This window comes from Penicilliopsis zonata, assembly GCF_001890105.1.
Source record: "Penicilliopsis zonata CBS 506.65 unplaced genomic scaffold ASPZOscaffold_8, whole genome shotgun sequence".
In the NCBI taxonomy this organism is placed as follows: domain Eukaryota; kingdom Fungi; phylum Ascomycota; class Eurotiomycetes; order Eurotiales; family Aspergillaceae; genus Penicilliopsis; species Penicilliopsis zonata.
This window is the reverse complement of record NW_019208918.1, coordinates 747241-771174: the sequence shown is the minus strand read 5'-3', so window position 1 is coordinate 771174 and position 23934 is coordinate 747241. Positions and strand designations below refer to the sequence as shown.

Genomic DNA, 23934 nt, shown 5'->3' with positions numbered 1-23934 from the left:
TGCTGGAGGAATCACGTGTGGGCTCACCGCCTTGCGGACCGCCCAAGAGGCTCCCAGTCGGTGTGTGGCAGTGTCCTGGTATTTGGTCGCTCTGCGCATGTATCATGGAATCGCTGCTGGTTTGAGAACAGTGCTTCTATTTCATGCACTTCTATTAGTCTGTGTCTTAAAATATCCTCGCATCCTGTACAGAGTAGTACTCCCCAGGATAGGATGCCACTGGGGGCGGGCTCTGACCATTTCCCGGCAGAATCCAGGCACTCAGGCACCCAGACAACAACAGCCTGACGTTCAGTGCCTGCCGGCGGTAACCATGGTACAGTACGGCAATCCTGTAACTTACCAGAGTTGGGGTCTTGGTGGTTTCTCAAAGCATTAGACGCTGTAGAGAGGGAAATAAATCGGGGAGGAAAGGGAAAAAACATCTCTAAGAGAAGAGAGACTACTCGAGAAAAGTACTAGTCACAATAGAATGGATATTCAGTAGTTAAAAAGTGAATATAGTAAGCCAGCTAGCTGTGTGCCTCTATGTACCTACCTACCTCAAGGTAGTAGTAAGTAAGTACTTCAAGCGCTCTCTGCAGTGGTCAGGTGTTGTCACCATACGTCAGAGATTCAACCAGACAAAGGTATGGTTGCAGCTACACCCCAAGCCTGACACCTCAAGACTCACAGACCAGGGCTGGCGTCTTATTCACCGTGTCTGCCTACTTGCCGGGAATCTTTGATTTCTTACTCGTCGTGCTTCGCCGCTGGGCTGCCCTCTCGCCTGCTTTGTTTCCATTAAGCCCTACGATGCGCCCGGGGGGCTCTCAGCTCTCCGCGGCCAACCCAACTGCGCTCACTCACTCACAACACCTTTGACAGGCGAAGCACTCGGTCGGGGACGGTTGAAGCGTTCACCCGTCAGCATGTCGGACCAGGCGATTCTGCGCATTACTCGTGTAGGCTTTTCCGCTGCTGAATCTCTCTCTATATGCTGATGGCGGATGTGCTCTGGGGCGGGGTATAGGAGATCAAGCAAATCCAACAGGGCTCAGATCTGTGTAAGTGATGGCGAAGTGATGCCTTGGGACACACTTTGGGGAGAAGTCGCGTCGAACACACTGGATCGCTCATTAATTGCCTTACCTTACTTAGCGCTTGCTGTCGCGTGCCAGGATTCAGATATCCGGAAAGTGCAGGCCTTGGTCGTGGGGCCCCCGGAGACGCCGTACGAGTTTGGGTTCTTTGAGGTCAGCCTAGTTTATTCGTTTTTAATGGAAGGCTCGCCGATGGAAGGCTCATACTGACGGTTCCAGTTTTCGATCAAGTTTGGGCGAAGTCTGCCTCTGAAGTCTGCCGGTATTGGGAACGACCCCTGCTGACTGGCACAGACTACCCTGCACACCCTCCCACGGTCCAAGCGGTGACTACAAATGGTGGAAGATGTCGGTTCAATCCGAATATTTATGCCTCGGGGAAAGTCTGCTTGTGAGTCCAAAGTAAAAGGAAACTTGGAACCGACACGCACAGGTTGCTGACGAAACGGTGGCCCAGATCAATTCTAGGGTAACAGCTGAATCTTCATTTGCACAAGCACATTGATGAAAGACTTGCTAATCATTCACAGAACATGGAGAGGAGAAAGCGGAGAACAGTGGTCATCTGCCCAAGGACTGGAGTCGGTTCTGATCTCGATACAGAGCCTGATGTCTTCCAATCCGTACGAGAATGAACCAGGATACGAGAATGCAACTTCCTCAAAGGACAAGCGAAATATGACTAGCTATGTCGCCAAGGTAAATTCCCAGCCATTTCTGGCGATTGTAGATAGCTGACATTCTTCAAATGGAAGATTCGCCACGAATCCCTGCGGCTTGCGGTCATCGCGCCGCTCGAGGCATCGCTGGGCATTCGGCCGGATGGAACGGTTGTTCCACCTGATGTAGACGACGAGGAGGAGGGCGGCGACCGTGACGCCGACGATGACGACTCCTTTTCATCCGAAGACGAAGAATTCCGCCCGTTTTTTGATGTGCGAAAGCGGCGGTTCCTATGGTACTATGAGTCGTACGTCCGAAGCATTGACAAGGCCGAACCGGAAGTTCGTGCGCAGCAGCGGTTTGAACGCATGCCGTTTGAGGGCGAAGGCAACACCATGGATGGTCATTTTGATTATCCCGAGCTGCGACGCCGGATTTCGCTTATTCGCAAGACCATCCTTGATGAGACTCATCGTTGGGCCTCACAAGGAAAGGTCGCCTTGTTGCGCGAAGCAGGCATTGCGGTCAACCTCCAGCGCCAGTACGAGCAAATCCGGGAAGATCTCAAACGCCGGAACCACTTCACCATCGATCTAAATCTGTCCGAGGCCAACCCGTTCGTCTGGGAGCTGACCTATTTCGGCCGCCCGATGACCAAGCTGGACGGAGGCATCTTCCGCATCCGCATCCATCTGAGCCCGCGCTTCCCAGACGAACAGCCCCGGGTGTTTGTCGAGACAGCGCTGTTCCACTGCCGCGTCTCGCGAGATGGCGTGCTGTGCTATTTCCCCAAGCGGTTGGAAGAAATGCGCTCGCATATTGAGGCCATTGTCGCCGCGCTCGAGGAGGATGAACCCCCCTACGACCCTCGCATCACCGTACACCCCGAGGCCTCGCGGCTATTCTGGGGATCCCCCGACGATCGCAAGCAGTATAACCGTCTGCTACGCCGCTCTGTTGAACGCAGCGCCGAGTGAGTCCCCTTTTGCAAAGAAGCAATGCTCCATACCCTGCTAAATCATTCGAGGGACGTGTTCTGATCGTTGACCACCATCATCAACATCTGTTCCTGGATCGAAAGGCTGACCGGGAATCTTTATGATATTCAAAAGATTTCGCAATTTGTTTGAATTTGTTTTTCTTCTTTTTTTTCACGGCATATCTCTTCTTATTTCCTTCTTTTCCTTTCTTTCCCTTTCCCCCTTTTTTTCTCTTTTTTTTCTTTTTAATCCAATACCCAGGTCGGTAAAATAGGTAGCTCTTTGCCTGTCAGGGAGACCACTTTGCTTCATATTAGTAACCCGAAAATTATCACTGCAATCCAATTGAAATCGAGGTCAAACAATCAATGGAAATTCAACTGTAGTTTACTAACGAGTAGTTAATCTTGTTGGGAACAGGCGTGCTAAATAGGGGCTCTGTGGTATGGTAACGCTTGGTCTGAGCTTCTTTTCCCCCGGAGTTCCACTTCGCCTCCATCAAATGCCACCTGCCAGATCTTTCGAAGTTTCCATCTCCTACGGCTCCTGCCCCTTCCCTCCTCCCAACGACCGACGGGTTTCGCGCACAAGCGGCAATATTCATCAATCGCCATGTCGGAAAAACGGACTTCGATGGAGCTGGGCACCGTCCTGGTGGTGGGCGGCTGCGGGTTTCTAGGCTGGCACATCGTCGACCAGCTGCTCAACTTTCCCTCTGAGCACGACCCCAGTGCGGCGATTCCGACGATGGAGGGCAACGAGAAATTTGCCGTTCCTCGTCTGAGCGACAGGTACCCGACATACAAGGCCAAGGTGGCGGTGGTGGACCTTCGGACGAGCCAGAACCGACTGCCGGGCGCCAGCTACCATGATGGGGATATCACATCTACGGAACAGATGCTGGAGATCTTCCGGACAGTGAAACCGGATGTGGTGATCCATACAGCATCCCCGTCACCGATCGGCGCCACCAAAGAGCTGTTGCACAAGGTGAACGTTGAGGGAACGCGGACGCTCGTGGAGGTCGCTGCAGGCGAGCGCGGCGACTGGGGGGGCAAGTGCAAGGCCTTTGTCTACACGAGCTCCAGCTCTGTCGTGCATGATACTCAGAGTGATTTGATCCATGTCAACGAGGACTGGCCGTATATGCGTGGACCTTTGCAGCAGGAGTATTACTCGGAGACGAAGGTACGCTCACACTTGGTTTATTGAAGAAAAAAAATAAGAAATATTCGGTGTGTCGGTGCGGTACTAATTGAATAGGCCAACGCAGAAGAACTCGTCCTGAAGCACAACAAAGCCGAGGCGTCGACGATGCTGACCACCGCCATCCGCCCTGCAGGAATTTTCGGCGAGAAGGACACGACGATCACACAGAACATGCTTGACCACGTGTCGAAGGCGTCCCCGTTCGTGCTGCGGATGCAGCTGGGTGATAACGAGAACCTGTTCGATTTCACATATGTCGGAAACATCGCGTACTCGCACATGTTAGCGGCGTACTACCTGCTCTCGACCTACACCCGGCTCGAGTCCGGTCGTGGCCTCCCGCTGGACCACGAGCGCGTCGACGGCGAAGCGTTCAACATCACCAATGACTCGCCTATTTACTTCTGGGACATGACGAGCGCGATCTCGGCGCTCGCGGGCAAGCCGGTTGAGCCGGCACAGGTCATCTCCCTGCCGGAGTGGCTGCTACAGCCCATCGGAGGTATTGCTGAGACCGTCCTGGGTCTCTTTGGTAAGACTCCGCGTCTGACCCGGCGCGCCGTGCGTTACTCGTGCATGACTCGCTACTATTCTATTGAAAAGGCCCGCGCCCGCCTCGGATATCTGCCCATTGTCCCGCTCGACGAAGGTGTCCAACGGGCTGTCGGAAACTATATCGCGCGCAACCAGCTGGGCGAAAAGAAGGCCCAATAGTGTACTTATAGTTTGATTATGTTCTGTAGATATTTATTGTAATCGCTCTTCGGCTCATAATTCACTCAACGACTATGGATTGATTCACGGTTTCTCAAAAGGTCCATGACCTCATCATCCCCTAAATACATTTGACTCATGATCTTCGTATTGTCTTGCATTTATTAGCATGGTTTCTTGGTATGACCGGTAGCGTCAATATGCCATATGGATTTAGGTCAACACTGCTGCTTTTAATATATCGTTCTATCACTGGCTCAGATAACCGAACAGAATATGACAGGATATATTATATGCATTTTATATTATACTATCAGTAGACGTATCTGCTGTACTCAATGACCTGCTAATATAAGCAGATTTGCCGGCTCTGTTTATGCATAATTGGTGATGAGGTCCAAACGATGACGACAAAACGATATACCTGGTCATCCTAGAGTGATTCCCCTAGTAGCTGATTTTGATATAGTGGTTGATATCGGCATCTCTTCCCCATTACGCTTGATCCGAGTTTCGCGGGATTCCAGCCTTTCATGTAAGATTTAGACCTCTTGTTTAGGTTTATGAACGAGAATGATTTCTCTAGTCAAGATGGATGACAACGTCTGTACACCTGTACTGTCAGGAACTACCTAGGTCAAGCTAGATCTTCTTTGACCAGATCCGACACCTGGATCTGTGAGAAGTGCATACTCAATGTACAGCATGAATCAGCATACCGTGTTACTGAGAGGAAAACCCTATCTCTCCTAGGATAGAAGGGAGAAATAACGGTCTTACCCTTCTTGTCGCCGGGATATGTCCTTGTCCTTAAGTGATGCGTCTTGCTCGACGGCAGACAGACTGTCGATTTATCATCATTGCAACAGCTTCTCCCCTCCGAGCCTTCGCCCTGCATGTTATGCCCATTGAAAACTACTCCCACCCAAGCGCTGTGGCGGATGGCTACTTCCGATATCTCTCTCTGTCGTTATTCATCCCATTGTTTGCATAGACGGAGGTTGACACTGTCTCCGTATACTGTGTACAGTCAGGTAATGGATGCCCCACCTTGGCAGGGTATGTGGAGCGCCGATCGAGAGGTGGGGGGGGTCCCGTCAATGCTTTTTGATCCAGGATAGTCGAGGATTAATGCACATAAATTGACGTCGAGAAAGTCTTCAAACACAAGGTAGTTAGTTACAAGTCAGGTCTGCTGCTTGTTGAGGAAGTCGAGAGTTCCGCTTGCGGTTCACCGTGGATCACGTGTATCGGGGCGTTTACGTCATCGGCCCACCGAGTCTCTTTTTCATCTTCTGGAACTTGCTCTCTGCCTGCTTAGAAATACAGGCTACAGAGTGACTAAAGAGAAGTTTTTCTCCCTTTTCTCCCTTTTCTAATCTTCCAGGTACTATCTGAGTATTTTTTTTTTTGAGTTATCGGGAAGATGAGGGCTGTGGGAGTTCGCAATGGCAAGGGAGACGCCGACGCCCTCTTCATCGAGGAGAACGTGGCGGACCCTGTTCCCAAGGATGATCAGCTGCTGGTGCGCGTCAAGGCTTTTGGGCTGAACAGAATGGATACCATGCAGCGTGAGGGCAAGTATCCCTTTCTCCCGCCTGATGCCGGGCCTATCATCGGGGTTGAGTTCAGCGGTACAGTGGAATCCAAGGGGTCAGCCTGTGAGTACTTGGATCTATGACTAGGTAGTAACAGTCGTACTGGATGCTGAATAGATACCAGGCTCGGACAAGTTCTCAATTGGTGATGCCGTTTTTGGACTCATCTCAGGTGGTGCGGTGAGTGGCTGATCACGATGAATATACTATCTATATCCCGCTGACAGACGGACAGTACGCAGAAAAGGTCGTCATTAGCGAAGGAATGCTCATTCCGAAGCCCCCGCATCTGACGCACGAGGAAGCAGCCGGTACGACAGAGGTATTTGTTTCCTTCTATTCGTTGACGGATGAAATTGAAACTCTAGAAAAATGTCATTTGCTAAACTAGAGTGTTTTGTGACTCGTCTTCAGACCTGTTTCACTGCCTTCCAGGCTCTCTCGTTCGTCGGAGGATTCCAGTCTGGCCAGTCCGTCCTTGTCCATGCCGGTGCGTCCGGAGTTGGCCAGGCGGCCATCCAGATCGCCAAATTGCTTGGGGCATCCAAGGTTTTCACCACGGCAGGCAGTGATGCCAAGTGTAAGCAGAGTCTGGAGCTCGGGGCCGACGTGGCTGTCAACTACCGCACCGAGGATTTCTCGAAAGTCGTGGAAAAGGAGACCAACGGACGCGGCGTGGATCTCATCATTGACCTGATCGGCCGTGACTACTGGCACAAGAACATGGCATCGGCTGCCCCAGACGGCAAGCTCGTCCTGGTCTCCATGATGAGCGGGCCGATTGTCGACAACTTGGACCTGCGTGTCCTCCTCACCAAGCGATTGTCTATCATGGCCACCACGCTGCGCATCCGCGACAAAGAATACAAGTCACGTCTGTGCAATGCCTTTATCGAGCAGGTTCTGCCTCACTTTGAGGCCAGACGTATCCGAACGATCGTCGACTCGGTCTATCCCTGGACGCAGGTGGCTGACGCCCATAAGCGGATGGAACAGAACCTGAACTCGGGCAAGATCATCTGCGCAATCGACTGATAGATGGTACATTTATAAATATTGATATATATTGAACACTAGCTATATATGTATGACTGAATGTGTTTTGAAAGTGAATCTCAATTTCTCTCAAGGTTCCCTTCCCGTTTCTTTGCTTCAATCCCCTGATCAGATCCACCACATTTTCGGCACTTCCTAGTACCTGGCTTCTCTCCAAGCTATGGATCTGTCACGGCTTGAAATACTTACCCCGTAGACTCTGCTCATTACCTCTGGGTTAGTGGTCATTTCCCTCAAACAGATATACCAACAAGCAAAACGATGGAGTCGAGAGACTTCCGAGGAATACAGTATGTACAATCTCATGGAGGTGAAACTGGAAGGAAATTGCCACACGGTTCCTTCCCTTTTTGATCTGTTTGATTTTTGACCGCTTCAACTCAACTCATGATATCTTTTCCTTCTTCTGTAAGAAGCAACCTTTCCTGCTGCTTATTTTCTGGGACTTATTATCGGAATCCGCTTTGGCCTTTGTACATGCACGATGTTACGGGTCATCCAGTCTCTATTGCTTGTTCTACAGGCATGGACAGTTGCAACCAGTAGCATCCCGACAGGAAAGATACAGCAGGTCCTGGGCGTTCCAAATCCATTCCATGGGCCCATGCAAGGCATTCCTGGGATCAGTGCTACCTTCGACTATATTGTGATCGGTGGAGGCACGGGAGGGATCACACTCGCTTCACGGCTCGCTCTAAACAACTTCCGCGTGGCCCTGATAGAAGCAGGGGACTACTACGAGATGAAGTCCCTCGCTAATATACCGGGGGCGGTGGACATCGGGGTTGGGTCGGATCCTCACCAGACAACATTGATTGACTGGGGGTTCGTGGCAAAACAAGTCCCCGGAGCAAACGGGCGAGATATACACTATCCACGAGGGAAATGCTTGGGGGGATCGTAAGACGAACTCGCAATCTGTTCATGCAACGTGGTTGTGGTTGCCATGCTGATCTATATTCCATGCTAGGTCTGCGTTAAACTTTATGATATATCAAAGGTCAGAAAGGTGCCTGCCATAGCTACCTGGAATAATCGCTGATAACGTTTAGACCAACCAAAGGGACAATGGAGATGTGGGCGGATCAAGTCAACGATTCCTCATACAGCTTCGAGAATGTAATGCCCTTTTTCAAGAAGACTGTGCAATTCACTCCCCCAAATGCTGTAACCCGTTTTGCCAATGCTTCTGCGAGGTACAAGCCAGACGCGTTTGATCCAGCTGGTGGCCCTCTTCATGTTTCCTATTCGAACTATGCTCAGCCATTCTCGACCTGGATGGATCGTGGAGTAATTGCAGTAGGCATCAAGCGAACAGAAGATTTTAATAGTGGCACGTTGTTCGGTGCGCAGTACTGCTCATCGACCATTCGACCGTCTGATCAAACAAGAAGTAGCTCTGAACGAGCCTTCTTAAAATCATCCCTCCCTCTAGGGAGACTGACTATTTACAAAAACACAATGGCTAGAAAAATCATTTTCAATAAGTACAAAAAAGCGACAAAAGTGAGAGTAAGCTCGTTTTTGCTCCAGTTTACCCTGTACGCTGCCCGGGAAGTGATCATCTCGGCGGGTGCATTTCAATCGCCTCAGCTTCTTATGCTTTCGGGGATTGGTCCTGCTGATATCCTTCATCAACACGGAATTGACGTTGTCTCTGAGCTGCCCGGAGTTGGACAGAATATGTGGGATCATGTATTCTTTGGACCAACGTACAGAGTGAACGTTGAGACCTTGACCAAGCTGGCAAACGATGTCCCATACTTGGCCGAACAACTTCTCAAATACGAGGCAACACATACAGGCCCACTGACAAACCCAGTCGCCGACTATCTCGCCTGGGAGAAGCTTCCCAATACGTCTCGTTCGAGATTCTCTAGTGAAACGGAGCGTGAACTCTCCAAGTTCCCCAGTGACTGGCCCGAAGTTGAGGTAAGAGTTGAAGCCTTTTACCCTTCAAGTTTATGCTGACGAGGTATATCATGATTAGTATGTCTCTGGATCGGGATATGTTGGCAACTATTCGAACTTACTCACCACGCAACCGCGTGATGGTTATCAATATGCAACGATCTTGGGCACACTCGTTGCCCCGACATCTCGAGGAAATGTCACAATCGCCTCTGCTGATCCCTCACATCTTCCGATAATCAATCCCAACTGGCTGGCTACCAGGGCTGATCAAGAAGTCGCCGTTGCAACCTACAAACGTGTACGAGAAATTTTTCATAGCGAAGGGATGTCCCCCGTCGTCATAGGCGATGAATACTTCCCCGGTAGTCGACACAGCACAGACGAAGAGATCCTGGAGGTCATTAAGAATACAGTCATGACCATCTACCACGCTTCATGTACATGCAAGATGGGAATAAAAGATGATCTTATGGCCGTCGTTGACAGCAAGGCCAGAGTGTTTGGGGTACAGGGATTGAGAGTAGTGGATGCAAGCGCATTCCCATTGCTGGTCCCTGGGCATCCACAATCTGTGGTCTGTAAGTTTTTCCATTCTAGGGATCATAAACTACAGGTACTGTTCTTTCTCATGTGCGACTTTGTAGACATGCTCGCGGAGAAGATCGCCGCCGATATCATCACTTCATCATGACTTCACTTCTGCGGTCCAGGTCTCTTTTATCAGATCGGCGCACTTCTCACCAATAGCATACGCCGGCATTTGAGTATGGCCTCCGATCAGACCGGGCATGATGCTGCAGTCGGCAACGCGAAGACCCGAGACTCCCCGTACACGCAGTTTATTGTCGACGACGGCCTGGGGGTCATTGTCTTTACACATGACACAAGTTCCGGAAGAATGATAGCCTGCTTATCAGATTAGAAAATATAGATATATATAGATATGGGTGATCAAAAAAGAATAGTAATAACTTCCATGTCGTGGCTTCCTCCTTCACGAACGGAACCCATTGCTCTCGCGTAGTGAAAGTATGGTGCGCTAGATCTGGTGGTCATGAGCCACGGATGATATCCTTCGTCCCGGCACCCCTGACGACGATATCGTTTGCGAACCTACACGCTTCGCTCAAGACAAGGACATCCAGCTCGTCATCTAGGAACTTGCAGTTCACTATGGGGACCTGCAGGGGATCTCTCGAGGCGAGAGAGACGTAACCCCTAGACTTGGGAGCTAGGAGGTTCGCGATGATCGAAAATGCATGTTGGTGATCGTGTGGGAAGTCAGTGAACTGTAACGGGCCACCGTAACATTCGGTCATGAAGAACTCGATGTGCGGCTGGTCGGGGGTCAAGCCAAAGGGGTCTCTTCTGTGTCTTGTGTGTGTTTCTGATTCATCCTTTTGTTTCTGTTGCTGTGCTTCTTTCCAGATGGGTTCTTCGTTCAGCCTGTCATCAAGGCGAGAGAAAGCTATAGAGCCAAAGGGAAATGTCGAGAAGATACCCTGCTGCTGATCCTTCCATAGGGCGAGGGAATTGGCCATGTTTCCCTTGTGATAGAGTTTGTGATCTGTGGTTAGGCCGTGTTGGGTTGTTTCATAGAAGATAAAGACGATCTAAGAGAATTTGTCAAAAAAAAAAAGAAAGAAAAAAAGAGAGAGAGACATTTTATTTTGAATCTCTTCAAAGGGGTTCAAAGATTCACCACATGATCCATTAGGTTCCTGCCTACACCGTCAAGCTCCTTCAAGCATTCGATGCCGTGCTTCTCCTTTTCTTCACGCCGGCCGAGCCCCGAACGCATCAAGATGGGCGGACTGCAGTACGCACCGCTACTGACAATGACCTCCCTGCGAGCGAGGTAGGTCTCCGTCAAGCCGGAAGCAGTCACGACAGTCACCCCCGTTGCGCGGAGGAGTGGTTTCGTGGCTCCGTCGACGACGTCTCGCCATTGTTCTTTAGATTGTTCAAGAATCACCCGGTCGACAGTCATATCAGTTTTGATGGTGATGTTCTCACGGCGATGGTGGTCTGTGAGAAAGTCCGCCGCCGTGGACCGGACGCCCTTGTAGACGGTGCGCGGAGCGTGGCCACATCCGTTCGGAACGCCGCAGACGGTGCCTAGGTCGTTGTGGAATGGTAGGCCGGACGAGACGAAGGAGTCCAGCATCCGCTGCGAGATGGGTGCTAGGTCGTGCGGTTTGATGTCCAGGGGACCCGAGAAGCCGTGGTCGCTCGCGTCGGCGTTGTACCATGGTTTTGGATGGAATGTTTCCGCCTATCCGTTTGAGTTGGAAAGGACTTTCAATTCCTTGAGGGATGTTTATAAAGCTTACCCTGTTCATGTACTGGAACACTTCCTCGCCACTCCATCCGTCCAGATCCCAATTGTCGTAGTCTTGTTTACTTCCTCGGATGCACAGCGTGCCGTTAACGCCGCTGCTGCCACCGAGAAGCCTGCCTCGACTGAGATTGACGCGGCGGTTGTTCACGCCGGGCATGGGAGGAGTGACGATGTTCCAGTCGGTGGATTTGCCGAAGTTCTTGTTCCAGCTGTGTAGGGAAAGAAATCGAACTGATTAGAGCGGGGGGGGGTTCTTCTAGGAAAGAATGGCTTACCCGCCTGTCATATGGACGTTCTCGAGATCATTGCTGTCTGGGCCTGCTTCGATGACTAGGATCGTCAGGTCTAGGTTATCTGCTAGACGACGTGCGATGACGCAGCCGGAGGTGCCTCCTCTAGATAGACACTTGGTCAGTTGGAGTGTGATGGTTATCTCGGTGAGTGACTTGGGTGGTGGAAGACGAGGACAAGGACTCTACCCGCAAATAATATAATCATACGACTCGCAAGTGGAAGGCATTCTGACCATTTAGCATAAAACAGTTTGCTTTCTATTCTTCGATTTGATCAAAGACAAGACCGAGTCTGTGCGGAAATCAAATCCGATCGCTTGATATTGACGTCTTCATCTCGCAAGATTACTTTTTTCAACCATCCAAGCATGATGATTGGCAGTTTTATCAAATGCCTGGTCCTTGGGGTATGAGCGCTTCCAGGCTTGAACGCGAATTTCGAAAAGTATCAGCATACTATCAGCATGTGCTAAAGCCTATCTAAATCGCTTCATGAGTAGCCCTCCCCAGTCGTGAGCTTTCCATAGTGTTTTCCCCGCAATGAATTGTTTTCGTTTTGAATGCTTGCATGTCACTGTCATGGCGCAGTCGTATCCTTCACCGTCCCTAGATAAGCTGGATTTGAAGTCGATTGTTATCGTATGGAATGATATACTGGGGCAGAGTATCGGTTAAAGTTCGCCCTGCAGTTTATACTGTCAGATCTCATTCATAAAGCAAGCACTGGGGGCAGTGCTTAATATAGTCGCGAACCGTCTTGTCCGGCCGTAGTAGCTGCATTGTCGCTACTATTTCCATTTCAATCTTCTTCGGCTGCAGCAGCCCGACAGCACTGCCGGTATAATATTAGCATATGCTTACGACAGCTTAAACATTTACACATACTCCGAGCAACGCGTGGTGGAGCCACCACGCTCCCTTGCAAAGCGTCTTCGAGTCATAGGGGAGGATTGGTCCCCTAAAACGCTTCAACCTGAAGCTAGGCGAAGAAGGTACCCGGTCTCTGTGAAAGCGGTCTCTGAACTGCACCGCAAAGTCCTCGTCCACAGATGATTGTATATCAGAAACCCTTGACAAGTGTATTCGAATAATCCTACTACCCACCACCATGGGCTGTGAGCTCAGTCTTATCAAACTTCGCCTTTAGTTCCCTCCGATGGGGACTCCATACTGCCCTACCTGCTGTGAATGGAGGATCCAGGGCCGTCAAAAGTGAGACGGGGGTTGTGTTTACTAAGTCTTCATTGACTTTGGCTTGAAAACAATTAAACTCAAGAGCTTAGACACCGAGGTTGACGTTGTGAGGATGTTCCTTCGTCCCACAGTCTGATACCTGGTTCAGCGCGCTTTCAAAGCGACGCTCAGCTTTCTGGCGGCTTTCGTCCATTGTTTGTGGTTTTCAGGCACAAGTCCAAAGACTTTTGTCAGCTCGGTCTGTTAGTTCGCGATCTTTGAGGGGAAAGCTCTGTGTTTTCAAGCGAGAAATGAATCAGTCGACAATCGTAGTAAGGAGAAACGGGGGGAAGTCGTAGAGTGTTACTTGGGGTTTATCCCCTTAAATAGTTCAAAATTGAGTGACTGGAGAGGAAAGTGAAGGAGACCCTCACAGAATTCACTATCCCCTAATTGGATTAGGAGGAGCCTCTACAAGACAAGACAAGATAATATTCACTGTACAGCCTACAGGGTCACTTCTACAAATACCCTAGAATTTTTGTCTTCTTCATTCAATTCTGCTTTTCAGTAGCATTTTTGCAGCGTACAATGCCACATATCCAATCGAAGGTCTTGTCTTTCCAGAGAATATCTACAGCTGTGGCTACTACTTTTTCCTCTGCTTACTTCCTTTCCTCCACATTTCTATGCATATAAATCATACGCCTTGCAGATATGTTGCACAACACTTTGATGATGGAATCTAGTTCAATATGGAAGAAATTTATGATCATAATATATAGATATAGGTCTATCACTAGAACTCCAGGTAAGACAACCACTCTCATTAAGCTCCAACTATAACTAATCAAGTAAAGTGCCTAGTTTAGTGCCACCTCGCTTCACTCTCCACCACTATCTTGATTGGTTCCTTGAGAAGGTATCTAATCAAGCCTGAGGCATACTAAGGTACCTAAGTAAGTAACCTTGCATTGTGAGTATAAGTTGTTAAACCTCATCCTTCAAGCGCATGACCTTTTTTTTTTTTTTTTTTTTTATGTGAGTGGATTATCATTGGTATGGATTTCATTTCTGGCGGGAACATTTACCTTTACCTTCTTTCTACCCCGCAAAGACGATCCGCAATTCCTCCTGTGTGGGCCTTCCAATCATCGCGGTTCCTTGCCAGAAATGTCGAGCCAAAGTTTTTGTGGGTCGATCGTCTTTCTGCTGCTGCTGCTGCTGCTCCTCTGTCTCTCCCTTTGAGGTGGCGGGAAGATCGACGCCCGTGGCATTCTAGCTATTACATAAGATGACGACGGCTTCATACCCGCAAGAAAGAAGGGATGTGGCATTATGATCTTTTCTCCTGTGGTTGGACGAGGGTACTTTGTGAACGCCAGGAGCTAGCTTCCTACCTGCAGGCTGCAATCTTGTTGGTAATCGATATCGTTTATATTACTCATGTGGCCGTCATGGCGGGACAAGAGAAGGGGGGTGGGGGGAAGGAAGGAAAAAAAGGAAATAAGCCAATTCTTTCCTTTCGCATCCGAATGGATTTTGGGTACACTAGATGCTTTCGTTCTCATCGATTCGACCCATCTGGATGTGTTTGAGAAGAGGGGGGGAAAGGCGCCAAGGCCAAGGCCTGGGAAGTGAGATCCTAATGGGCAGCCCCCGGACGGCGTGCAGGACGATGTGCAGGGGACGAGATTGGTCTGATGACCCGTTGGAGACCTCCCGGAACCTGGAACGCAAGAGTCCTCTGCAGGTGCTGGATGGACATTCCCCCAATGACGACTCCAACGGCCTATCTAAATCCATTGAGATGAGAGTAGAGAGCGCACAACCCCCCCCCCCCCCTGGACCCTGATTTGGCGGCATCATGTTTCATCACATGGTTATCCTGAAAAATAAGACTTTGCCGCCATCAAATATACTATCCGAATATATACTCTTAGGCTAGACAATGACCGGGGGGGTTACAGGGAGGGGGGCGCAAAGTACGGAGTACCTAGAAGGGAATAATAAATATTAGCTTTGCTTCTGGTTGAATGCGAAACGCAGACAAGTACCAAGCCACCAGATGTATCATATATCTCTTTTTTATCATCAGCTCCTCGACCAGGGGTTTGGAGAAGTAGTGGTGGCATTTGGCTTTGCTAGGTAGTGGCTGTTCTGGCTGTTTTTGCCGAATGCCGTAAGCAGTCGTCTCATCACACACGATTGGAATCCAGCGATCTGAGCATCTAACAACCTGAGACCATATGTAGTATTCTGTACTCCGTATGTAGTAAGGACATTATCAATAGGAACGAAAGAACGAAGGGTGGGGAAAAGAAAGGACAGGGTCTCTCCTATGGTATGGCGTCTGGCATTTCGATTAGTATCCGTATATTTTTGGTACAGATGGGGAGATCCGAGCAACGTCATCAGACAGAGCGATAAGAAAACCCACCACGCAAAGGCTTCCAACGCTCTTGGAATGTCTAGCAGCCTTCAATTGACATTAAATCGACGGTGCTGCAATATCACCAGGGGTGTTCTGTTTTGGACGTCGCTGGTACGAGTCTAGATTGTCCTGCCTCCTCCCAAAAGAAAAAAAAAAAAAAAACCCACCACGCAACACCAACGTGGATACTGTCTTGTATTTTCTGCATCAATTGCAAGGAAAACGAGAGAAAACAAGACGGAGGAATAAAAAAAAAGACGCTCTGTACAACGTCCAGAGAGTCCTTTGTGCTAATCTCTCTCATCTGTTGTCTGCCTGCTGCTGCTGCTGTTTTGTGTTCCTTGCTTGGCCTGGCCTTACCGCCTTTCGCCCAGCCAAACGTGACTTGCCTTTCTCCCCCCTCCTCTGTTTCTGCTACTCTCTCCCAGTGAGCCCATCAAATCTACTGTACACTTTTCTTCTGGCATCCTTCTCTGGTCTGTCTCCTCCTCAGCTAGTGTACTTCTGCTGTACATTTTGCACTCTGCTTAATCTTACCCAGTGTCTTGCCTGTTGGCCTCCCTCGAGGTTGGCCCTCGTCAATCATCAGCCCTGGGCTTCGCGTTGACACTCTCTCCTCGTCGCGCCCATTCCCCGCATAAGACACGGCACCCGTCACTCACCGTCTCAGCGGTTTCCCGCCTCCCACCCCCCTGGTCAGTCCACGACGTTCGGCACCCCCCCCCAGGATTTTATCAGTGTTCTAACTCATCTGGGATAACGGTAGATAGAAGAGAAAAAGATAAGACGCTTCCTAGGTGCGTCGACGTGCATCGACGTGCGTTGTCAGGCCTCAAGTGAGATCGTCGCCCGTGCCTCGACAAACCCGCACGAGTCTCGTCATGGCCAGTTGATGCCTCGGATGAATCCATAAACTTTGAGAAGGGCATCTGCTCTGCCCGGCAGACGGTCCGGCTCGGCTCAGCTGAGTGACCATCTGTCCGTTGTGTGATCAACAATTGTCTCTGTCATCTGGTTTGCCTGGTTGCCATCCATCTATCCAGCATGGCGGGCAATGGCGCACCCAGCACCCAATACCTGGCCCCTCCGGCCGTCACGGCTCTGCGGCAGGAGGCCCGGAGCATCGATCCAAAAGTTTCTCCTCTCACCCGAACGCTGAGCGACGATATGCGGGAAGAACGCGAGGATTTGAAGGAAGCCGCTGAGCAGACCCTGAACATCATTGTCGATCTGGATCTCGACGGTCGTGTCAAATGGGTTAGCCCCTCATGGAAACAGGTCGTTGGCTATCCGGCAGAGTCGGTGGAGGGTCGAATGATCTCGGATCTGCTCGTCTCCAACACCGAGGTGTTCCATGACGCGATCGAAGCGATGAAGATCGACGACTCGCGGAGTCGCTTCATTCGATTTGCCGTGCAAATGGGCCCCGACTCCGTCTTGAAGTACTCCCCCGAACCGAAGCCTCCGTCTCCCGATTTGACGGCAGCGACCGAAGAGCCCGGAGAGGATGAATCCGCTGCAGCGCAAGAAACCCAGCCAGCGCAATCAGAAGATTATACTCATGACATTTTGACTATGGAGGGACAAGGAATCATGGTGTTTGACCGTTCGGCACAGGGTGCTGACCATGTGAGTTCCGTTCCAACTTGGGAAATTTAGCGATGCATTCATTGCAAGTCACTAATCAATCGCCAGACCATGTGGATGCTGCGTCCATTCACAGAGCCGCGCGAAGTGACAATTGATCTTCCCCCGCTTCTGGTCGAGTCGCTGGGCGTCGGAGCCGAAGTGTTGGCTAACTACTTGACTGTCCTGGCCGAGGCCGCCGCTCGAGAGCCCGATCCCGCGAAGCAACCTGCCCCCAACCCGGTGCTCTGCCGTATCTGCGAGCGTCAGATCACTCCCTGGTGGTTTGAAAAGCATTCAGACCTCTGTCTTCAGGAACACCAGGCCGAGATGGAGGTTCAGATAGCACAGGAAAACCTCAATGAACACCGCCACGCCATCGTCAAGGTCCTCGACGCCCTCGAAGCGCGTCAAAGCAGACCGCTGCCCGATGGAAATGTGGTTGTGATATCCCAGCCAGAGTACAAAGGCCTGCCCATTGGCCCATCCCCGCCCACTTCTGGTCAATCATCAGGCGCTGCATCAGGCGCCAGCTCTTCTCCCGGTACTCCACCGAGATCCAGAGAGCAATCGGTGTCCGGTCTCGCGCATAATCGAGCCCGCTCGTTCGCCGTGCGACGGCCGCTGGCTCGCATCGTCGAACTTATCCTCGACCTATGTGACACCGCTCTTGAGATCAGTACACCCGCGTTGAAGGAGTCTCGTGCGGATACCGGGGATGAGTTCCGCACCCTCTCTCCACAGTCTGAATCCCGGATTTCCCAGGTCCTTCAGTGGCAATCCCCCAGCTCGAACACCTTGGAACAAGAACAAGGCCTGGCCGCCCTGGCCGCCGATACTGAACAGGTGGCCAAAGTCAAAGTGGATGCAGTCGTGCGGCATCGCAAGATTGTCGAGTATGCCGAGCGGATCCGCATCGAGTATACCGTTCTAGTTGAAGAGTGCATCACAGCTGCTCTCAGCAAGGCGGAGCGCATCGCCGCCGGTCAACTTTCGGATTCTTCATCTTGCTCGTCAGATGAGGACGTTTCCGAAGATACCGCAAACCTGTCCAGAATCCCGAGCCATGAACCGTCTCTACCACCGACCACTTCGGCATTAACCATGTCCATGCGCAATTCTCCCGACCGATTCCTTCCTGGTCAGTTGGTGGAAGGCAGGTCCTCTTCTGTCGCCGTGTCGACTGGGTCCAACAGCCCAATGGAATGTCCCACCCCTCGGTCACATAAGAGCATTGCCGGCGTCCTCGGAACATCCCTGCCTTCGAGACGGGGCACCCTGCTCACAGACCTCGACACGGGAGAAAATAGTGATAGCAGCATTCTGTCATCGACCTTGCCCGGTGCCATCCGCACCGACTCTCCATCCTCCGAGAGAAGTGTGGACAGAAAGCGCCGGAGCCTGGTGCTCCCTGGCCTGTCTTCTTCTCCCCGGCGGCAGCACTCCCCTGCCAGAATGTCCGGGCCACACTCGCCGTTACGCATGCCAAAGCCCCGGCTCTCCAGCGGGGCCGAAAGCATGCCGTCTCCCATAGTGTCACCCTCGGTGCATGCTGGCGAACTGGCACATCATCACTTTCGTCATCATCGACGGCAATCATCTGCGACTTCATCTGACTTTCCTAAACCACCAATTTCTCCACGACTGACGTCTGTCAGCCAGCCCCAGCCTCGTCCGGCACCCCCATCCATCAAAGATTTTGAGATCATCAAGCCCATCAGCAAAGGTGCCTTCGGTAGTGTTTATCTCTCTAAGAAGAAGACCACCGGGGAATATTTTGCGATCAAAGTTTTAAAGAAGGCTGATATGATCGCGAAGAATCAGGTGACGAATGTCAAGGCTGAGAGAGCGATCATGATGTGGCAGGGAGAAAGTGATTTTGTCGCAAAGCTCTACTGGACATTCTCTAGCAAGGAGTATCTCTATCTGGTTATGGAATATCTCAACGGCGGTGATTGTGCGTCTCTGGTCAAGATCCTTGGCGGGCTCCCCGAAGATTGGGCCAAAAAGTATGTAGCCGAAGTCGTTCTCGGAGTCGAACATCTTCATAGCCGGGGTATCGTCCATCGCGATCTCAAACCCGACAATCTCCTCATCGATCATTCCGGTCATCTCAAATTGACCGACTTTGGACTGTCGCGCATGGGTCTTGTTGGGCGTCAGAAACGAGTGTTGAAGAGCCCCGAAGAGCCCGCCCCGGATCTTCTGAAGCAGGGCCCGTTCATGCGGGCGATGTCGATCGCGTCTTCGCGATCTGCCTCCTTCGACTTCCAGGGCGGTCAATCTCCCTGCTCAACGCCATTAATCACTCCCGACATTGCCGGCAGTATCAGCCAACCGTCGTACTTCAGCCTCAACCAGAGCGGCCTCAGCCGCCAGAACTCGCGTCGCGCTTCGGGCTACCGGAGTGACAGCGGCGGCAGTGATTCTTTAAATGCCATGTTCCGCACTTTCTCTCTCAATGAAGGCACGGAAACCCCGGCTCCCCTACCCATCGCCGGTGTGGAGGATGAGGTAACGAGCGAGCCAAGTGAATCCCCGTACTTGTTCCCCATGCAGCCATCGAGCAGCTACCCAACTCCATCCATCTTTTCACATCTAGGCACGCCGCCACAGCAATCGATGATGCCTCCGATTATGGCGCTCTTTGATCCAGATGACCACAACCGAAGATTTGTCGGCACACCAGATTACTTGGCCCCCGAGACGATTCATGGTATCGGTCAAGATGAAATGAGTGATTGGTGGTCTCTGGGATGTATCATGTTCGAGTTTCTGTTCGGCTACCCGCCCTTCAATGCCGACACCCCGGATGAGGTCTTTGAGAACATTCTGAACCGACGTATCAATTGGCCTGATGACCCGGAAGACTACGCTTCTGCCGAGGCCATCGATTTGATAAACAAATTGATGGCGATCGATCCTCAAGAGCGCATCGGCGCGAATGTGGGGGAGAAGTTCCCGAACGGCGGAGCCGAGATTCGTAATCACGCTTGGTTCTCGGACATTAACTGGGACACCTTGCTGGAGGATAAAGCCCAGTTCGTCCCCAACCTGGAGAACCCGGAAGATACCGAGTATTTTGATTCCCGCGGTGCCACCCTGCAAGCCTTCACCGAGGAGCTAGAAGATCACACCTCGCCGCAACCCGCCTTGGCCGCTGGGCCTTACGTTGATCGACCGCACGATGCACTGTTCAAGGTCCGGTCACAAGTGAACGCGATCAAACGGCCGTTGATGCCCCTGCATATTCCACCTCATGTCCGCGACTCCCGCAGCAGACGTCTTAGCGAACCGGTGCTGGCAGATGACTTTGGAAACTTCACCTTCAAGAATCTTCCGATGCTGGAAAAGGCGAACAAAGACGTGATAAACAAACTACGGCAAGAGGCCCTACAGGCACAGCAACGCCAGCCTGCATCCACTGCGCCGCCTCCGCCTGTTCCTCCGTCAGGGCCTTCGCTTGATGGCAGCCCCTTACCCATGTCACTCCAGCGGACCTTGTCGCAGACTAAAGGCAGCAACCGGCCATCGTCCCCCTCGAGTATGAGTCAAGCAAACTCCTCGCCCAGTCGCCCCTCACAACCGTCTTCGCCGCTTCTCGTCCAATTCAGCACTGGTCAGAACCATGAGCGACGGAAGACGTCTGGCTCCTCGTCTGCCAACTCCCATCAATCCAGTGGCTCATTCCCAGTAGGCAATTCGGAGCAGGGCCGTGTGTCAAACCTCAAGCTCGGTGGGTCTGCAGCCTCCTCGCCCATCAAACATAGCAGGATCACGACACACTCGCCTGAAAAAACCACCCCGGGCAGCCAAACGAAAGTGACTACGCCAGTAACGACTAGAGCACGCTCGCAGACGATCGGCTCCCAGGATGGTGATGCCGGATCGGTCAAGGAATCGTATTTTGCCGGTCACTACAAGCGCCGTAGCCAGTTGTTGCTTGATATCTCACCCTCCTCGTCGGACAACGAAGACCCTCGCACCAAGGCACTCCTCAAGGTACAGCGTCGCCGACAAAGCTCGCGGCGCCTATCCCAAATCGGCCTCATGGACGGACCATTCTTCCGGCCCTTGGACGTGCTTATTTGCGAAGATCACCCTGTGTCGAGACTGGTCATGGAACATCTTTTTGAAAAGCTCCGCTGTCGCACAATCACGGCTCTCAACGGGGCAGAGGCGATGCGCTATGCCTTTAGCGAAGTGCAGTTTGATATTATAATGACTGAGGTGAAGTTGCCGCAGGTGAACGGGGCTGATTTTGCGCGCATGGTCCGAGAGAGCCGCAGCGTCAACCGACACACGCCCATCATTGCCGTGACCGGGTACTTGAAGGATCTTCCGGAAACCCATCACTTTGATGCGCTGATTGAGAAACCCCCGACTCTCTCCAAGCTTACCGAGGCGCTGTGCAAGTTTTGCCAGTGGAAACCGCCACCGAAAGACTTCACTCCAACTCAACCACTGGCGGTCTCTTCATCGGGTCTCCGCCAGACGCCTCTGCGGGCTGAAGATAGCCCCAGTTCCACCTCGTCCGGGTTTGCACCTCTCCCGCCCAGCTCGTATCAGGGGTCCAGCCGTGCCGATTCTGTGGGCAGCAGCTACTTTGGAGACATGGAGTCCATCAAGGCGGAGGATATCCCTGTGATTATCAGTCGCCATAACGATGAATGGGGCGGAAGCCAAAGCGGATTGGGCATCTCAGAGGACACTGTCACCGCCGTTCAGTCTGGTCCGGAACCTCCCAAGTCCAGTAGTACTCCAAACTCGGTCCCCTTTCCAAGTCTCCTTCACACCACCTCTGCACCTGCGGCGATGGATCCAGCCGGCACCCTTACTCCTCGAAAGCAGCGTTCAAGCGAGGCGATCCGGGCCAAACGCGAGTCGCTGGAAAAGAAACGCTACGAGTGCGCCGAGTCTGGTGATGACGAGGATGAAGAACTGGGGAATGCGCATGTACGGAACCACAGCCCTAATACCAAGGCGCCGCGCCCCGGATCGAAGCTCGGCATCGAAATGATGAGAACCAACAGCCGTGGCAGCGTGGTCAGTGGTAGCGAGGAGATTCTCAAGAAGGAACGAGAGGCGCTGGAAAAGTTCCGCACGGGCGAGGACGACAATGCATCATCGGCAGGAGGCTCGCCGCTAGGGAACAGCCCGTCTCTGGCCGAGCGATTCGATCGGCTATTCATACCTGAGGAGGCGATTGAAACCGTGCCCGAAGAAGATGAGACTCGACCATCGTCGGCGGAGGAAAAGTCAGAGGTTAAGCCCCGGTTCACACCCTTCCACAGTCAACGACCGACTCTATCCCAATACGAGACGGAGATCTACTCTGGTTCTCGCCCCAAATCATTCGTCTCTGGCAAGGGCCAGCTTACTCCTCCCGTTTTGTTTCCCCGGTCTGCCAGACCTGGTGATATCAGCTCCGAGAATGCATCAAACCTCGACCCCGAGGCGATCTCGACCCCCGACTCTGAAGCGACTCCTCGGCCTCCGCAGTCGTCGTCGCCTAGCCTGGATATTGAGCGGACACCAAGCCGAACCGCACGAGGGCGATTCAGCTTCTACAAGTAAATTCCGAGAAAGACTTGGTACTTTGTTTTTTTTTTTTTTTCTTTTGTTCATTTCTTGTCCAAATAGTTTTCTTTCCTCTTTTCCCCACTCCATTCTGTGAGCCTACTGCCTCTTTTTTTTCTTTTTCTTTTTTCCTTGTCTCTACTATTTCATTCAACCACGTTGATTATTTCTTTGCGTCAGGACAACTATTTCAGCGGGTGTTTCGGTGAACTTCAACAGCGCTGTCAAGTCTAGGGTTTTTTTGCAACTCTTCTTCTCTTTCTCTTTTTTTTTTTTTCTTCTCTTTTCATGATTATCCCTACTCTGAGAGTCTTCTATCTTCTTCTCGTTGGGTTGTATGTATGATGACAGACAAAAGCAAAGGCGGGAAAAAAAGAATGGAATGGTCTTTGTGGAGTCATGAATGATGACAGTACTCGAGCTCCTTTTAAAACTTCCAAATAGTTGTGGCAGTACAAAGAATAGAAGTAGTTCTATACCAATCAGATCTGTATAAATAAAGCCTTGATATATATTCCTTGATACTACTGATTCAAGGCAGGCAAGTCCCCGATATCACGGAGGACCCAAGGATTACGCCGTGACTTCAACCTCTGCTGCATGGTAGCCATGGTCATCAACTGCCGTCTGGCCAGTTTGGACCACCTAACTGAGCCCATCACTCTCTTCAACCAGTCCTTTCGGGGTGATCTGCGAGCAGCCACCGGTACTGCTCCCGTCACGTTGCAGCATCATTTTCGCCCACTCACTCCATGATCAGGAAGTCCACCTGCTCGAGGGTATTGTTGGCATGTCATTCTCCAGTACTTCATTGAAACCTGTCAGTTTCAGATTACTCTTATCAGTCTGAATGTCATGATGATCCTTACCATGGTCAATAACTAACCACCATCTAGTTACTCAATAGTTACTAACTACATCAAAAGTTTCCGTACCCCCCCGGCATCAAACCAAATATATATATTTAAAATGCCACCACACCACCCATGTTTCATTACATTTATCAAAAATTCAATGCTACATAGCCGAATGCCAGGGGAGCCGAAATCTATATAAAAAAATAAGGCCTCATACTTTTCAATGTAGTTCTACGCAATAGTTGTTTGTGTACAAGAATTTACCTAGTTAGTTATGTTGTAGCTGCAGAGTACTAATTGATACTTATCTTTTAAAGATATAATATGAACATTTACTCCACCATAATATATTATTATATTTAACACCTCAGTATATAGAAACATATAAAGTTCATGGTTGTCAGCACAGATTTA

The 23934-nt window shown here is 51.1% G+C and overlaps 6 protein-coding genes across 6 annotated transcripts; 5 read left to right on the top strand and 1 right to left on the bottom strand.

The window, feature by feature from the left end:
* The first annotated feature begins 655 nt into the window (after positions 1-655).
* ASPZODRAFT_133226 (hypothetical protein) lies at positions 656-3083 on the top strand. Its single transcript, XM_022723226.1, has 9 exons — positions 656-944; positions 1013-1046; positions 1141-1235; positions 1302-1323; positions 1377-1473; positions 1540-1551; positions 1613-1781; positions 1838-2718; positions 2773-3083. Exons 1-9 carry the CDS (start codon positions 912-914, stop codon positions 2783-2785), a joined length of 1356 nt encoding a protein of 451 aa, XP_022580728.1. The 5' UTR covers positions 656-911; the 3' UTR covers positions 2786-3083.
* A 254-nt stretch (positions 3084-3337) lies between these two features.
* On the top strand, positions 3338-4648 carry ASPZODRAFT_67292 (hypothetical protein; the record flags this gene model as incomplete). Its single annotated transcript, XM_022729445.1, has 2 exons — positions 3338-3913; positions 3989-4648. 2 exons carry the CDS (start codon positions 3338-3340, stop codon positions 4646-4648), a joined length of 1236 nt encoding a protein of 411 aa, XP_022580727.1.
* Positions 4649-5770: 1122 nt separating this feature from the next.
* ASPZODRAFT_133221 (hypothetical protein) lies at positions 5771-7382 on the top strand. Its single transcript, XM_022723225.1, has 4 exons — positions 5771-6309; positions 6371-6426; positions 6482-6568; positions 6661-7382. The coding sequence occupies exons 1-4, from the start codon at positions 6075-6077 to the stop codon at positions 7279-7281; spliced, it is 999 nt and encodes a 332-aa protein (XP_022580726.1). The 5' UTR covers positions 5771-6074; the 3' UTR covers positions 7282-7382.
* Positions 7383-7906: 524 nt separating this feature from the next.
* ASPZODRAFT_97904 (hypothetical protein) lies at positions 7907-9907 on the top strand (the record flags this gene model as incomplete). The annotated part of the gene is made up of 4 exons (XM_022730562.1): positions 7907-8202; positions 8273-8302; positions 8355-9234; positions 9293-9907. 4 exons carry the CDS (start codon positions 7907-7909, stop codon positions 9905-9907), a joined length of 1821 nt encoding a protein of 606 aa, XP_022580725.1.
* On the bottom strand, positions 9770-12077 carry ASPZODRAFT_159767 (hypothetical protein; the record flags this gene model as incomplete). The annotated part of the gene is made up of 6 exons (XM_022726425.1): positions 9770-10122; positions 10280-10829; positions 10919-11491; positions 11550-11766; positions 11833-11952; positions 12037-12077. The coding sequence occupies 6 exons, from the start codon at positions 12075-12077 to the stop codon at positions 9902-9904; spliced, it is 1722 nt and encodes a 573-aa protein (XP_022580724.1). The 3' UTR covers positions 9770-9901.
* Positions 12078-16501: 4424 nt separating this feature from the next.
* ASPZODRAFT_67051 (hypothetical protein) lies at positions 16502-22660 on the top strand (the record flags this gene model as incomplete). Its single annotated transcript, XM_022729423.1, has 2 exons — positions 16502-17086; positions 17153-22660. The coding sequence occupies 2 exons, from the start codon at positions 16502-16504 to the stop codon at positions 22658-22660; spliced, it is 6093 nt and encodes a 2030-aa protein (XP_022580723.1).
* Between the last annotated feature and the right edge of the window lie 1274 nt (positions 22661-23934).

Excerpts from the sequence above, each read along its gene's own strand:
- ASPZODRAFT_133226 (XM_022723226.1), top strand. The coding sequence starts at position 912 with ATGTCGGACCAGGCGATTCTGCGCATTACTCGT. Across the intron at positions 1,236-1,301 it reads ACGAGTTTGGGTTCTTTGAG|TTTTCGATCAAGTTTGGGCG; the intron begins GTCAGCCTAGTT and ends TGACGGTTCCAG. Across the intron at positions 1,782-1,837 it reads TGACTAGCTATGTCGCCAAG|ATTCGCCACGAATCCCTGCG; the intron begins GTAAATTCCCAG and ends TTCAAATGGAAG.
- ASPZODRAFT_133221 (XM_022723225.1), top strand. The coding sequence starts at position 6,075 with ATGAGGGCTGTGGGAGTTCGCAATGGCAAGGGAGACGCCGACGCCCTC. Across the intron at positions 6,427-6,481 it reads GACTCATCTCAGGTGGTGCG|TACGCAGAAAAGGTCGTCAT; the intron begins GTGAGTGGCTGA and ends ACAGACGGACAG. Across the intron at positions 6,569-6,660 it reads AAGCAGCCGGTACGACAGAG|ACCTGTTTCACTGCCTTCCA; the intron begins GTATTTGTTTCC and ends ACTCGTCTTCAG.